The sequence below is a fragment of the Loa loa genome (genome assembly GCF_000183805.2).
Source record: "Loa loa unplaced genomic scaffold supercont3.92, whole genome shotgun sequence".
Taxonomy (NCBI): domain Eukaryota; kingdom Metazoa; phylum Nematoda; class Chromadorea; order Rhabditida; family Onchocercidae; genus Loa; species Loa loa.
The window spans coordinates 66485-81817 of record NW_018108272.1 but is presented as its reverse complement, the minus strand read 5'-3'; the positions used below and the strand labels follow the sequence as shown (position 1 = coordinate 81817).

General features: G+C 36.4%; 6 protein-coding genes across 6 annotated transcripts; 3 read left to right on the top strand and 3 right to left on the bottom strand.

Moving 5' to 3' along the window:
* Positions 1-30: 30 nt before the first annotated feature.
* LOAG_07309 (low-density lipoprotein receptor domain class A containing protein) lies at positions 31-793 on the bottom strand. The gene is made up of 2 exons (XM_003142842.2): positions 634-793; positions 31-486 (listed from the first exon to the last, which is right to left on the bottom strand). The coding sequence occupies exons 1-2, from the start codon at positions 774-776 to the stop codon at positions 171-173; spliced, it is 459 nt and encodes a 152-aa protein (XP_003142890.1). The 5' UTR covers positions 777-793; the 3' UTR covers positions 31-170.
* A 519-nt stretch (positions 794-1312) lies between these two features.
* On the top strand, positions 1313-4347 carry LOAG_07308 (hypothetical protein). The gene is made up of 7 exons (XM_020447391.1): positions 1313-1478; positions 1629-1720; positions 1946-2048; positions 2450-2600; positions 3207-3396; positions 3616-3812; positions 4024-4347. Exons 2-7 carry the CDS (start codon positions 1640-1642, stop codon positions 4136-4138), a joined length of 837 nt encoding a protein of 278 aa, XP_020302372.1. The 5' UTR covers positions 1313-1478; positions 1629-1639; the 3' UTR covers positions 4139-4347.
* A 375-nt stretch (positions 4348-4722) lies between these two features.
* On the top strand, positions 4723-8883 carry LOAG_07307 (cell cycle-regulated factor p78; the record flags this gene model as incomplete). The annotated part of the gene is made up of 9 exons (XM_003142840.1): positions 4723-4820; positions 5275-5449; positions 5657-5809; positions 6070-6222; positions 6359-6457; positions 6975-7130; positions 7433-7684; positions 7941-8081; positions 8518-8883. 9 exons carry the CDS (start codon positions 4723-4725, stop codon positions 8881-8883), a joined length of 1593 nt encoding a protein of 530 aa, XP_003142888.1.
* A 224-nt stretch (positions 8884-9107) lies between these two features.
* Positions 9108-12954, bottom strand: LOAG_07306 (hypothetical protein; the record flags this gene model as incomplete). Its single annotated transcript, XM_003142839.1, has 9 exons — positions 9108-9281; positions 9439-9618; positions 9998-10232; positions 10505-10618; positions 10940-11055; positions 11416-11517; positions 11839-11990; positions 12210-12393; positions 12856-12954. 9 exons carry the CDS (start codon positions 12952-12954, stop codon positions 9108-9110), a joined length of 1356 nt encoding a protein of 451 aa, XP_003142887.1.
* Positions 12955-14571: 1617 nt separating this feature from the next.
* Positions 14572-14809, bottom strand: LOAG_07305 (hypothetical protein; the record flags this gene model as incomplete). The annotated part of the gene is made up of 2 exons (XM_003142838.1): positions 14572-14626; positions 14697-14809. The coding sequence occupies 2 exons, from the start codon at positions 14807-14809 to the stop codon at positions 14572-14574; spliced, it is 168 nt and encodes a 55-aa protein (XP_003142886.1).
* A 236-nt stretch (positions 14810-15045) lies between these two features.
* Positions 15046-15282, top strand: LOAG_07304 (hypothetical protein; the record flags this gene model as incomplete). Its single annotated transcript, XM_003142837.1, has 1 exon — positions 15046-15282. A coding segment is annotated over one exon (237 nt), but the record flags the coding sequence as incomplete, so codon positions are not given.
* Between the last annotated feature and the right edge of the window lie 51 nt (positions 15283-15333).

The window sequence follows — 15333 nt, the reverse complement described above, 5'->3', positions numbered from 1 at the left end:
TTCCTTAGCAATATTAAGATCAAAACACTGGCGGTAGGGTAAGATGTTGGATTGTTTCTGTGTATCTAATTCAAAATAAGAGTGAAATGCGAGTAGCAGCAAATGAATGGATTAGAACAACAAGGGGGATTTTCGGTTTATCACTGAAATACTCGTGAAGAACAAATATTTTAGGAATAAAGTGACCCTATCAGTAAGTCGTCCTCATCTTCGCCATCATTTTGCTCCATATTTAAACTTTTCCTTATATTGTATGCCCGATTACTGCGAACTAGACCATTTCGTCGTCGTCGGCACTGCAGGGTGATCACCACTAGCAGTATGATGAACAATATCAAAGCAACGGCGACAAGCCATTCATTAGATACCGTAGATTGAAGAGCAGACGTAGTAGTACTACTTGTTGGACTAACCCCGCCTATTCCGGACCGTATCACCGACATCATCTCTTCACGGGGCACACTCATATACTTATCCTGCCACTGCCTATAATAAAGGCTTCAAACAAATATGGCTATACAAAATGCACTAAAGCTCTTTGATGACCTCTCAAAGTTGCATAATGCTTAATTAGAAGTGCACATTTTGTTAACGACCTTTATGAAGCATTTGGTTTTAAAAACTGATCTAAACCTCTTATCGCAGTCGATTTCGTCTGACCCATCAGTACATTGTGCAATACCATTGCATAGATCATACAGGGCAATACATTCGCCATTATTGCACATCCACTGCCAGGGTTTACCACAAGTCAACACATGACATGACACCACCATTTCTGAAATTACGGTCACATTATTGGGTCCACATTTCACAAAGTACGACCTTATCACTCTTCTCTTCTCTTTTCCTTTCGGGAATGGCATTTAGAACAAGGCTTTTATTATTGAGGAACAGGATGAGGAAGAGCGATGATCGGAATCAAACTCCTGATAGCAGTTATCCTGTCAACCACTGTACAGTGCACCCCGTTTTTCCTTATATTAATGCAAGTAATAAGCACGGAAATTCAATAGGCATCCCAAATCATCGATTCTACGAAGGCCTCGCAGGTATTTCGCTCTATGCCAGCCTTAGGTCTCTCCTTCCATGTGTATAGACATTGTTGCAACAGGCAGTAGGCTATCGATCCCGGTTATCACTGCCATCAGCCATCACAGTGCATGAGAACAGGCTTCAGTCTACCACTGATGATTATAATAGAATTAAAAGCTTGTATTCTACAACGAAGATACCACAAGAAGTGACAGGGCTACCTCTTATAATCATTTTTCGTCTTGAAGCTCAATGATCATGTCCCAATGTCTTCTTACACATTGCAGACCACTGTTCCACTGTTCATCACTTAGTGAGGAAATATCAAGAAAATCACGAATTTCTTATGGTCATTTCCCTGAAATTTCTAAACATCTTAAAGTTACTTCATATCGATTTCAATGATACCGCTAATGTGAACGTCATTATAATCTGAGTTACAGGTTTGTGGTTATCATTTCAAGCCCCATACGTCCAAATCAGAGTAAAGTTTATACAAAATGAGGAAATTACAAGTCTAGTAATGTATCTTGACACAATATCTATCCCTGCTCGTTTTTTTTTATCTCACGTAAAATCAATTGTATTTGCAGTCACAGTCGTAATGGAGCTTCTAAATGACGTGGACATCCAGCTTGCTGCTGCAATTGCGTGTTATTTTCAAAACATTCGAAACTGTCAACGGGTAAGGGTTCTGTATTTTCCAGTTTGCATGATGATTTTTATCGCTATTTTTTTTATTAGTTAAACACGATGGCAATTCAAATTTTTTTCGACGGACATGAGATGAAAGAGGAGATAGCAAACCTTTCATCAAATACACTGACCCATTTAATATTTTTAGTGTTGAAATGTGAAAGGCAATCTCTCCACTACTAGTTTAATTGCAGTTACTGCAAATAAATTGTAGGTGATAAGTCAGAATGCACAACAATCGCAAGTTTTTCAAACAGTCAAACTGTTTGCTCGAGATAATCTTGCAACACGAAATACGACATCGAATTCATCCATTTGTAAGCTTCCTTCTCTTGACTTCATTTTCTCGACAATCTTATCTATAAAAACATTCCTTTATAATCATGCAAAATTTAGCTGTGAAAAAAAATAACTCATAACCAATTATACTGGAACTAATAAGTTTGGTTTGAAGTGATAAGTAATTAGGCAATCGTTATCGTCATTTTCGTTATAAAGAACCATCTCTCCTGCCTGAGCACAGAATTTTCGCGATACTGAATATATGCTACTGTACTTTACTTCACTGAAGTAGGAGTGAACAAAGTGATCAGCGTTAATCATTCATATGATTAAGATGCTAGTCTATTTCACTTTTCCACCGTATAAGCCAGGTCTGTTGATTATATGTCAAGTTGTACCAAAATTATTTCTTTGCGCAATGTTTCTAGGATTCCAGATAATGTTGACTGTCGAGCAGTATTGTCACAGCCGTGTTCGAGGAATAGGCAGAACAGAACGTCGACAAGAGCACCAACTACGGAAATACTTATTCCAGCTAAAATTGCTGAATGGAAAAACAAACTGGACCACTTAAGTTTTTTATTCAAGTAAGACTACCGTCATTTTAATCTCGAATATTGCCAAAATTAAGTTGACGCAATGTCATCATGGATATTTTGAGTTAAAAATTCGGGCTGAGTCTTTATACCTACTGATTTGGAGTAACCGTTATGAATTGTTGTTGATAATACGAAATGAACAGAGATTATACAAATAAGATAGGCAAGATGTGTTCCTGTACTATCTGATTTGATAGTGTCTGCATGCGATTTCATCCTATATTTCTCTGATATTTTGGGCGAGCTTCACTACTCACTACAACATTAATAACGAATAACCTTATCATAATTAGTTGAATCTTGTAGGTAAGCGTTTTAAATCTCACTTCTCAGTTTATAATGTTATAGTGAATTTCCCAGTAAATCGGATTTTTTTATACGGAAGAATGAATAGGATATTAGTGGATATTATGACCAAAAAAAAGTACACATTTACTTGAGTCTATAATTTAGAGATCAAAGAAAACAAAGATGTGTGTCGAAAGAGACGAATTCCTGATTGCCTGCAAACTTTAACTTTTTCTCTTTTCCTCTCTGCATCATAAATTCTCCTGCTTATTAAGTTCGTAGATTCCTTTTTTGTGATTATTTCAGCTCAATCTACAACGGTACTATGTCCTCAAACCAAATATGTGCAGATCTTCACATGGAATTTCGTGATCTGATTACCTTTTTGTGTTATACTTCTTCCACTAAAAGACCTGTCATAATTTTTGCTTTGGTGGAGGTGTATGCTGGATCCTTGGTGAAGCTGCACCAGTACTATGTGGTTGGTACTGATAATGTATGTTCCAAAACATTTATTATCACTGTTCGGGGTTGGAATACTTTTTCCAATTTTTGACCGTAATCTTTTTGAGCCGATTAAAGGTTTTTCGTTGGCGGATACCAATTCTGGATACTTTTTGGTTACCGAGGATCGAGTTCATTATTCAAAAATTGCATTAATCCAGCAGACTTCCTTTGTTTCCTGCATGTGCATGTGTACTGTGTCACTCTCCAGGGTTCAGAAAGGCTTCTGTATGCAGCAATTCATGAAGTGATATCGTTCTGGCTTCAATTTCTACATCGTAACAATGTAAATAAGTATGATCGGTTTTGGCTCCATACACGAGCCGTTATCACGCGAATGTTCAAAAACATCGTCATTCAGGAATGCATTCTTGCTGTTAAACATAGTTTGGCTTCAATGCTTAAAGAGTAAGTTATATGCTCCCGCTATAAGCGATGTTTATGTTCTGACAAGTACGGATTCGTTAGTAATAAAGAATGTATGCAGTATTATCAACTGAGTTCTAGACTCTTCTTGAAGCATTGATGGTGACTAGAAGGTTTGGAAGAGTGATTATGTCATAATAGTGGTGTGAAAATCTTTGGGAATCTATATTGCTGATCATGTTCATTGATTTAGGTTAACAATGCTCGTCCTAGAAAGTGGCGAGCATAGTTATGGTTTTTACGCATGCGAGCAAATCGAGTATTTGATGACCGTGTTATCTTATCAAACATCGTATGTCAGATACTAGGCAACTGGATACAATGCATTGCTCGTCGCTACTTTGTGTGAGAAAATTCATTTTCGGTCGTCATTTTTTAACATGACTTCTGTGTATTTCATTTATCTCATTGTGAATTATTTCTCTGTGAAAAGTTATTTCCTGTCTGCTGCTTACTGAAATTCGTGCTTTTGCTGTAATTGATTTTCTTTACTATTCAGTGATAAAAGAGTTGTGGGACTCAACATCTCAACTCATCCTGTCGGAATTTCCCGGACTGATGCATCTTTCTTAACTTTCAATTTCACATGACATACTTCTAGCTTCCCAACGACTACTTATATAAATCCCACGCTACCAATGCGAGTCCCTCAAAAATCATCTCCAGAAAGTTCAGTGTTGAAACGTCGTCCCTTTCTCCTTGGTCGGAACATTTGACCGGTACCATCGACTTCCGAAACTGGCTATGCCACGAGTTCCGCGATTATGATCTTGTTAATGCTACATATATTAGGTTTCCAGGTTTGGCATTATTGGGTGACATGGAGTTCCACCAAGGGGGTATTTTAGCATCCTGGTTTTTCTTTTACCTTAGTGAGACAGTTTAGGCTTCGATGGATGTAACTGGAGTAGAAGCCATTCGGGAACCCGCAATGTCTAGTTCGTCCATGCCGCAGCTGTCCACCGTGAAGTTTAATGCCCCAGATAACAGGTGATTATTAAAATAATTGGAATTAAACGTATTGAGATTGCCCTTGGAAGTCTAATCATTTTTCAAAGCCCGATGCAATGAAATTTCCATTACAGCTTTTAAAAGACTTAAATTTAACTTAAATGTGAGTCTTGCGCATTAGGATATGCCTCTGATGTTTTGAAATAGATAAGACTTCGCAAATTAGATTTAAATTTACAGGATGTGAGCTAAGATTCTTTATAATATTATTGTATGAAGGGTGATAATATGGTTCGAGGTTCTGCGGTTCATCTCTGAAATTTGACTAAGTTGAGCTGTGATGTGCGACAATGATAAGTAGACAAGAAAATACTGAGCTCAGTAATCATAATTTAACGGCTGCTAAAGCAAGTAAAGCCAACTCTTTTATGAAATGCTGAAATAAGACGAAAAAAAGGTTGCAAGCAGTGGTAACTTTGTGAATAAAATTTAGAGATTTATATGATGAAAGTGGTTCACTGAAAGTGCGTCGTTCCAATCGAGAAATTCGGAAACCTAAATTTGATGATGAAATTGTTGATAGTATTTCTACGGCTAAAATAGTGCAAAGAAAGCGACCAAGCGCTGAAAGGTTGCATCATTCTCCGGAAGCAGTAGATCGTTTTGTGGTACGCTTCGTATTATTCTCCCCAGAAGATTTTTCTGTGGTAATACTTTATAGCGGTCACCTTTTCGGTCTTATCCCATTTTGATCTGGAAACTGTGTTCTACTTATATTTTGTTGTAGGTTTGTTCAACTCATGAAGATTCCGGACCAGTTTTTCTTTCAAATGTTTGACAGTTTCAAATTTCTTTGCCGTTCATTTTTACTGCAGGAAAAAACTCAGTCGGCGACTCGAGCGAAACTTGGTAAGAGGCAGTGGCGTACCACCGAGACAAGCATTGGCGCTTCCGTTGAAGTGAAATGCTTTAAGAAGTTCCCAGGAAAACCTGTTTGTCCGATGCAATCTGTTGTTTTTGCTGATAAAGTACACATTTGATGTTCAAAACGCTGGAAATCGAAAACCTCAAAACCTTAGATAAAAGTAGAGCATCTCGCTGAAGTTATAAAAAGTATAAAAAAATATTTCTTCTAACGGAACATTTTACACTGGTCTTCAGACATAATAAATAATATGATTTATACATTTAAATAATTTGAATAACTTAATGATGATTTGACTAGGTTTTTAGTTTTTTTTTTTTTTTCATTCCACCAAAGCATTTATTTGTTAAAGAAACATTTTAGAAAAGACGCGAACGATCTGCAAGTAAAGAAGCACGAACAAAAGAGTTAACAACTTTAGCTTCGCATACAGCAAATCTCGGTACTGGTTTAAGCGAATCGTTGAAAAAATGGACTGCACTAGATGATGTTGCTCTTATAACAGCAGTAACTCGGGTACGGTATCAGACAACATCTCTTTAGAATTACAAAAATTTATCGTTCTTATAATCATTTCCCTGCTCGAGTTTTAAACTGTCTTACGAGGCAAGAGTTTTAAACAGTACCAAAACTATATTTGCATAATGTTTAGGTAAGCAGTCTTGCCGCTGTTCATGGAGCTGTTCGTTTTTCACGTCCTTTCACTCGAGCAGAGATTGAAGAAAGGTGGTATGAATTGCTGTACGATGAGGTTTCCTTTTTTGCTTTAACTTTGAAAAAATATATGGCTTAATTGTAGCCACAGCTTATAACTTGATAATATAGCTTAATTGCTCACGCTGAGAAGAGAATAGGTCACAAATCACAGGTTTCAGCTAATTTCAGTGATACTCATCAGAATTCCTCAGGTTTCAAGCGCAGTGCTCTCAGTAGGATGCGGTAACTTAGCTTTTCTCTCTCATTACACTTTCCTTTTGCATCTGGTGTACCTAATTTGTATACCTAAGCAGCCGGTTTTAATATTGTTCCACTCAATAGTTGTGTATTTTTCAATGTAGTTTTTCCGTAGTTTTTTTTTTTCAGTGTGTTTCTTTATATTTCTCTCTTTCTTTTCTACCCTAGTTCAATTTAAAGTTTCATCAAGGACGTACACACAAACTTGATCTTGTGAATTGAGTTAATCATTTTTAGCAACCTATTACCAGTAGTGAATTGATCTGTAGAAAAATCGTAATGGTTAACGAGCGTCTCAATGAGGATCTTTTCAGACCATTTCGAATATCGCAAAGAGGCGAATTGCAGATCTTTCTGTGGAAACCATAAGTGCAGTGCAATCAAGAACGGTTTTCACTATTGAAGAAGAAGAGCTGTTATCAGCTATTCCGTCTACAACTACCGGCAGTGATCTTTCAGTATTTGAACAGGTTGGACTGATGGCCGCTTTCATATTTTTTATGCTTTTTGCAGTGTTTAGGCCAAGATGTTTGATCCTTGATTTTAAATTATCGAGTTATCATTTGCAAAATTGTAATTGTTCCCATCATATCAAATCAATTTCAGCACCACAGTCTGCGGTACACGCCGTCGACTGCATGAAAAAAGTAGCTGGCAGAGAGGTTAAGAAATTAACTGCGGCAATTACGAAAATAATAAGATTGTAAACCGGATTTAATGCTTATCTCTGTAAAAACCGTTCGGGGAACTGAAACTTTCCTTCACTTTGCAGGTATTGGGTCGAAACAAGGAAGCATTCCATCACGCACGCACTGCGTGTGTTCTACAGCAACACTGGTTAGAAATGAAAAATTGGGATTTGTTACAAGATCAGAGGAAGGCTAGCAGTCGTGTCCTAGATTTTGCGGAAATCGAACAAAGTTTGGAGTGGAATGGTGGCTGGGATCGGCATATTAGCTTCGAAGAGACGCGTTTATGTAAAGCAGCAGTTTTAGCCGAACGTGCTTGGCTTGACTGGGAAAAAGTTATTTTTCTGTTTGTCGTTCCACAACACTCTAATATAAATTCTTTTCGTCTCTTTCAGTTCCTTTTTTCTATCTTTCTTGTATCAAATGCTGAAGATAAGGACATCGCTGTTAAGTAATTTCACATTGCTTTCGAGCATAGTACAGCATTTCTTTTTCATTTGCTGATTACTGGCTGGAGTAAGACTTTTGAAGCTGTGAATTATTATACTTCCAGAACTGTTTGGTTTCTTTACTCAGATTGGACGTTTCCAGGTACATGTTGAAGCTGTCAGTGGGATATCCGACGATTCACAAATGGGCGAGGGTGTTTGGGGTGTTTTGAAAGGGCGTGTGGTGCGTTATTTACTGCGAGGGGAGACTATTCTAATGGGTCGCAATACACAATTTCATAATGTATGTTGCTACCATAATTGTAACAACAAAAATACAGATTAAAATGATAAGTATACTTTTAGTTTTGCTTGACACATGCCTAAATCATTTATTCTAAATCAGTTATCTGTTTCGATTCTAGAACAGTTGTGCAAGTTTTGTGATAATAGCAACAATTGACTTGAAAAATCGTTTATTCGTTATAGTATGAGCTGAAACCTGTACACAGAAACACATCTTTGGTTGAGCATAGCTGCCTTTGTCATCTGTTATGCTTTATGAGTTTAAAAATGAGAAAAATGATACAAGACAGAAAACCTGCATTCGCAGATTATGAAATACTAATCAATTACATAACATCTGAAATATATATATGAAATACGAAGTTTCGAATGAGTGAGAAAGTAAATGAATCCCCTAACAATACCTTTAGAAACCAACTTCATCGCACTTTCAGGTTGATATTAATCTGGCTCTGGAAGGACCGGTTGCAACAATCAGTCGAAAACAAGCCATTTTGAGAATAATACAAAATGAGCAAACCAAAACAGTGGAGGTATTCTTATCCAATATTGGAAAGCCTCCAATATACGTCGATGGTAAAACGCTACTAAGTGGTGATAAAACCAGATTGTTCAGTAACGGGTTGATAGAAATTGCTCAGATACGCCTTCAGCTCTTCATTGCTGTAGGGAGCACTGGCAACGGTGAAAATTGTAGCAGCGGCAACAACCAACAAATTGGAACCAGACTAGTACCAACAGAACAACAATCGTTTAAAGCATTATCATCCATTGCCCTACCACAACCATTAGCATTTTGAGTATCAGTGATCCACCATTCTTGTTATATATTCGATACAGTTGCAAAAGATTCTGTTGGTAGCCTAGAAGTACTTTATCTCCAATTCACTTTTTGAAATCTTACAAGTCGAACAACCGGGCGCCTTCGCATATCGAAAACAAGTAATTTTAGAAGCATTTGTGATTGGTTTTTTGTAACTTCTCGTGATTTCTGAGTAAAAATGAAAAATGAAGAAAAAAAAGACTACCTTTGTGTTTGTGTTTTTACTACAGAGAGAGAATCAGAACTGAGCTGTTTTGGAAGTGAAATATGTGAATTATCGTCACGGCTCATTTTATGTTGTTTGGCCGCAGCTGGCATTTTTCTCTGGTTACCCATATTGAATACGAAATTTCGCCAACCAAGACGTCTTGAACCCTGGAAGCATTATTATTAAAATCAAGTTATTTAATTCCGGGACATAAATTTTCAAACACAGTCGAAATTGAAATAAATGAATGTAATCGGTAATTTGTAATAAATTGATAAAGATGATCATACAAATATAGGAATCTTTTAATTTCATAAGAATTACTTGTTGCTGAGCTGCCGAAAGTACTCCCCTGTAAATTTGGGAGCGTAAAAATCGTGGATACGAGTCTTTGCTCATCAAGGTGAATATATGTTCCTCAGCTGGAGAAAACGCATGCCGTCTAGCTAATTTATCTTGCAGTGATTTCATTGTAGCTTCTAGAGTACGTGAATCAACATTTACCTGGAAACGAAAAGTTACCAGTCGTGTTCCATTCTTGATTAACTTTTCACTCATAACCTAAATATTTAGCAACGACATGATACACAATTCTACCTATAGGGATGGACTTGAGCTGAATGGGTTCTTCCCCTTTTAATGGTTTCGTACTCTAAGGACACTACTCTTCGCCATAATTAAGAAAAAAAAAAACTTGCTCTGAAGGTACCTTATCTTAAAATATAAAGTCATGCTTGACGTTTGGAGCATGATTATTTTTTTTTAAATCGATGGTGCTTACGAAATACAGTAAAATAAATCTAAGAAATTAACTGTCTACTTGAAAATCACGAAACGAAAACTAAACGCAATTAATTTTGGTAATAAGTATCGAAAAGCATACCTGACAAGGAGCACCGGACGATAAAAATTCGTCATAAATATGCTGTGCCTTCCTTTCTACTTGCTCATTAGCAGAAAATTTCAAATCTTGAATAGCCATCCAAAACCGTATGTTTTCAGAAGAAAATTCGCTTTCTAGGAATGTTTCAAGAACTTGTCGTCCAATAGGATCACGAACGAGTTCTTGTACCGAAAGGCCCCACCGTTTAACCCGTCGTTCAGTCGGTACTTCCACTCTATAACAATCTTGCACAAAGAAGCTCTTTAAAATTTAACAGAAGACACATGTAGACTACCACTACTTTTACCTTAAAAGATTCTACCAACAAACAGTTGGTATGACACTTTTATTTACAAGAACAACAAAATACACAGTCAGTGCACTGTTTTGATAGGAAATATTTCTTTATTTTTAAACTTTGATTACAAAAAAATACTTGTTGAATACAGGGCAATATAGTCTGAGGGGAATTATTATTCATTTGGCAAATGCAACAGTAAAACTTACGAGTCAGTATTTAGCACCCATAAATTAGTGTCATCAGATATCCACGGATTACTAGGTTGTGGAGTTGTTATAAAAGGATCATAGTCATGGAACTGTTCGCACCAAGACACCATCCTAAATTTTATAGTGTTATTTGATATTATTATCTGGACGGCACGTGGCTGCATTAAACATTCTAATTATAACATACGAAGAACATCTACTTCATATTAAAATTAACAAACAGTATGTCATTTGCCTCGTATTTGGACTTTTTCATTACTAACAGTGAGATGAAAAAAAAAAATCTTAATATTATTATGATATTTTAAAAGGCTATGTACCCCACTCCTTTAAATACAAACTTTATTTCCTTTCGTTTGTTTATTTTTTTTTCCTTTTCTCATAGGAATAAAAAAAAACTATAAAGCTAAGAAAACTATAGTGAATGCTTACGTTTCACTCGCTTTCATAGCTTTCAGCCATGGTTTCGTTTTCAGAGTGAATCTCAACCGTTCCACTTCTGTTCGATAAACAGCAGCAGTACGCTTTCGTAATTTCTTCTCCTTCTTCTGAAACTATGTGACTTTCAAGAAATGCAATGTTGAATAAGTGCTGTACTGCAGGAAACACAGTTCGATGTAGTGAAACTGTCCACCAGTGAAGTCAGCGAGGAGTGTTTTCTCACTATCGAAATTGAAAAATTACTGGTCCATTTTTGCTGGTTACTGGTCCACCTCCATTTTTGTAATTTTAAGCTTACTGCTGTCAGAGATTACAAACACTAAGTTAACAGTTTCAATTTAATGCTCGATGGTTATCAAGAAGTGTTTCTATATCCAAAATATTCAAGGATAACAATTCAAGCCAAGTTTTTGAATAACTTTTTCCAATTCTTCCAATTTTTTCAAGTTTTTGGATAAAAGGGAAACCTGAATGTGTTGCTCCAGACAATTTGCTTGTCCAGGTCTTCGGGTTCTCCAGAATGCCCTTTCTTCACTATCATACACAACTTTATCGCTCTTTTTCTTTTCCTGCAAATACATTCCTTGCACTCACTTTGCTAATCCGAAAACTGATTACTCATCAAAGGCTTGATTATTGAAGCGATAAGTGATGTTGATGGTGATTATGATACATAATAGGTATCATAATATGTATCATTTATGATACATAATGGGTATCCCAATACGTATTATGATCAACGCCGACCATCGTTAACAATGATGTTGATATTACAACTGATTTCATAAAATGAAGTTTAAATAATCCTTTCAGTGATATATTAATGTTCAGTTCGGAAATTAATAGTTTGACTAATAAAACAATAAAGACATAGCTACGAAATAACAGACCTTCTGAATTTTCAGCTGCATTTCCGCTTGAACAGTAATAAAGTCCCACATGTGGCCAAGAAGCTCGAGAAGTTTATTATATGCCTCAACTTCATCTTCTTCCAAGCCATGCTTCTGCTCATTTCGCATAAGTCGTTTATTAAGGTAGATTGCTAACAACAAAACACATTCACTTTAACGCTTTCACCGATGGTCTTTTTTCTACATTTCATTTCTTAATAGAGCTTTCTGCCTAAGTGTTCCAATCACCAGTGAATAGAAAAATCTTTCTACATTCTGCACGAGGCAAAAAAGCAAAATATGAGATGAATTTTAACATTATTCATTAAACGGTGATCGACGTCACTGATGGCCTTCAATAATCAACTTACCATATTCTACATTATCAGTGTGAGTAGCATGTGAAGGCCAGAAATATGGCAGTTGCAATCTGTATAACGTATTATCGTCCTTGACAAGTAGTGAATGCTCGATCACAGGAAATATGTAACCGTGCTGAAGAAGCAAAGTTGCCAAGTGCAATGCATCCGCGAGATCATCAAAAGCCATCGACTCCTGCAATTTCTTGGATCGTCTCCCTTATGCACAATTGAAAAAAGCATGATTCAAGACCCCTTTTATATACTGTAGGTTACACGGGGAAAGGAAGGAAGGAAGGAAGTAAAATAAATTTTTGCGAGCAAAAAAGCTCTTTTGCATTGCATTATACCACCCAGGACCATTAGGCTAAGCGTTTGTACAATGCAGCATTTCTTCAGCATTAGCAGCGAAATAGCACACCATATATGAAATTTCTGAAAGAGAATCAAGATACCAACCTTAAATAGCAAGCTATCTCATGAAATAGTTAAGTTCCTTCGACCTGATATTAAACCTATACATGCATCATCTTCAAAAATCCTATCAAAATGGCATACAAGAATTCAAAAAGTGAGATTACATTAACATATACTGCAAAACACAATTTTCTTAGAAGTGATCATAAAAATCTGTCGTGAATTAAAAGGAAAAACAAACCTGTAAAAATGCAACAAGAGTTTGGCCAGTAAGAGCTTGTGGCACAGCCACGCGAAAATACTTAAGCGTTTTGAGCGGAGCAGTTTGAGCGATTCTCATAGACAGTGAATCGAGCTGAAAAATGTCCCTTCAAAGAATAACTTTACTGAATTATCAGCCCAGCGTTCAACCTATTACTGCGCTAGAATTTCCGACTAGAAGAACTATGACGCAAAAGAGACGATTCAGTTTAAAATGCATAGCTCACAAAGTATTTCAATTAACCACAGAAAAGATCCGTCTAGCCAACATTCTGAATAACTATTTTTGCAGCACTAAAAATTAACATACGATTTGTATGTTGCATGCCATCTGCATGTATATATGCTGAGTGGACTTGCTTTTAGTGACATCTCTACTATTATCTATAAGCACACGAAATCTTTTCTGATATGCAGTCTTTCTGATTCTGCAATATGTGCTCTCCTCTATCCATAGCTTACGAACCGAACGACATATAAAAGTTTAAAAAAAATGGAAAAAGTCGTTTATCACGACGTGATAAGAGGGTAAATGATTCACTCTTACTTGATTTTATCTCTTTTGAATGATGACTTCAAGCTGTAATTACTAAATGGAATGCAATGTGCTTATCAACCGCAAATAGTATCTATCATGAATCGTTTTTGCATCTTTCGTCTTAAGGAGATAAGCCTTAGATTTGCAAACGCGATTCATTTTCATGAGGATGAATTCTTAATGAAAAATTCTTTAAAGACTCAGTGATTAATTACTTATCACCGCTGCACCTCAAACATTTCAAACAAAAACTTTCAAGTTCCCCATCGGACAACACTCTGAATTTCATCATATTCTCCTTCCACATTACATTTTCATGCAGAATAATTATGCTATACAGAGAGGCATTACTGCATTATTAAGAGTGGACCTAAAAAAAAAGATAAGTATGACAACAGCTAATCCTCCTGCAGCACACGGTGAAGAAATGGTAGCGATGAAAGGACTTTTGATACATGTGTGTGTGTCAGGTGATAGTGATAGTAGTACATTTTTATTTCCAATAAAAAAACAAAGTGAAGTCTAAGAAAAGCGAGTATATTCTAAAATGAAATATGTCTAATTTGCTTTAGGTACTAAATTTCAGGATCGTGCAATCACAAGCAATCATCATATCGTTATTTCACACTCAAAAATGGACTAAGTGGACATGTCACTTAATATGTCTCTCAACAGAAAAACTTTCGAGACATGTAACTTGTTGAATACCGGAGATCCGAATACCGTATGAGTTGTGCAGCTAACAGGCATTTAGAGAGTTAAGTCTTGAAAATGAATTAAATAAGCAAAAAATCAACATCGAAAGTTAAAAAATCGACGGATACATGAGCCCTCTCATATGCAATCTCACATCTCTTTACTTCATTGGCACTTTCAGCATTATAAGTAATGTTAAATGCTATAAAAATAACTGCCTCAATGAGAGGAATAAATTAACTTGAAACAGGTATCGTGTTGGAGTAAAGTGATGGAGTGGGTAGTAATAACTATTACGACTGGAATGAATTCAACTGAAATGGAGAATATTCGGAGGTTTTAATCGGAAATAAGAGAAAAGGGAAACAAAACAAACCTTGGCAAGAGTGCAGGCAGCCATCCGTAAAAAGTACGTCTCCTCCGGAAACAATAGTACGTACCGTTGGCGTTAAGACCTAATGTCTATCGGTTGTAGTTACCGGCAACAGTAGTGCCAGCAAAGACTTCAGCATCCTCCCTGATACTATCAAAATCATAGACGATAGCAAAAATGCGTACGCGAGAGCTTCTTGGGACCTACGACTTACGCGCACGGTAGGAGTAATAGTAGTAGACAGAACATAGAGCAACGGCGGATCCTCATAGCGACAGCCAAATCATCCTGTTTCTCATTCTTTGGCTCATTGGGCCGATCTTTCATACTGCAATATACATATCACTGTTTATAAATCTTAGTGTGATAATAAAACGTGACGATTAGTGCTCCTGCTAATAATGACGACAGTTATACTAACTGAGCTGTTAGTGATGATTACATCGATAAATATGATGACGTCAGTGACAAAGATGATGACGATGATAATAAAGTATGATAACTATAATAACAAACACTATCAATGATAAAGTGACAGTGAAAATGAAACTGCACTGGAAAGGATGATTATTTGCTACAGCGACATAAAGTGCGCTACCGCAGAAGTTACTACGAACAATTTGTTACTTTGCATCTCCTTGTATGTCTATCAGAAACTCACACGTATACATACACGTACACACGTACACAGACACACGGACACACACATACACACATACAAACACACACACATACATATATATATACATACGCATAAATACATATGTGTGTATCCAGCACACATCTACATGGATGTGTGTGTACGTATATATATATATATATATATATATATATATATATATATATATATA

Coding starts and splice junctions, on each gene's coding strand:
- LOAG_07309 (XM_003142842.2), bottom strand. CDS start 776: ATGGTGGTGTCATGTCATGTGTTGACTTGTGGTAAACCCTGGCAGTGG. Junction 487..633: donor GAAATCGACTGCGATAAGAG/GTTTAGATCAGT, acceptor CCTTTATTATAG/GCAGTGGCAGGATAAGTATA.
- LOAG_07308 (XM_020447391.1), top strand. CDS start 1,640: ATGGAGCTTCTAAATGACGTGGACATCCAGCTTGCTGCTGCAATTGCG. Junction 2,601..3,206: donor CACTTAAGTTTTTTATTCAA/GTAAGACTACCG, acceptor TGATTATTTCAG/CTCAATCTACAACGGTACTA. Junction 3,397..3,615: donor ATGTGGTTGGTACTGATAAT/GTATGTTCCAAA, acceptor GTCACTCTCCAG/GGTTCAGAAAGGCTTCTGTA.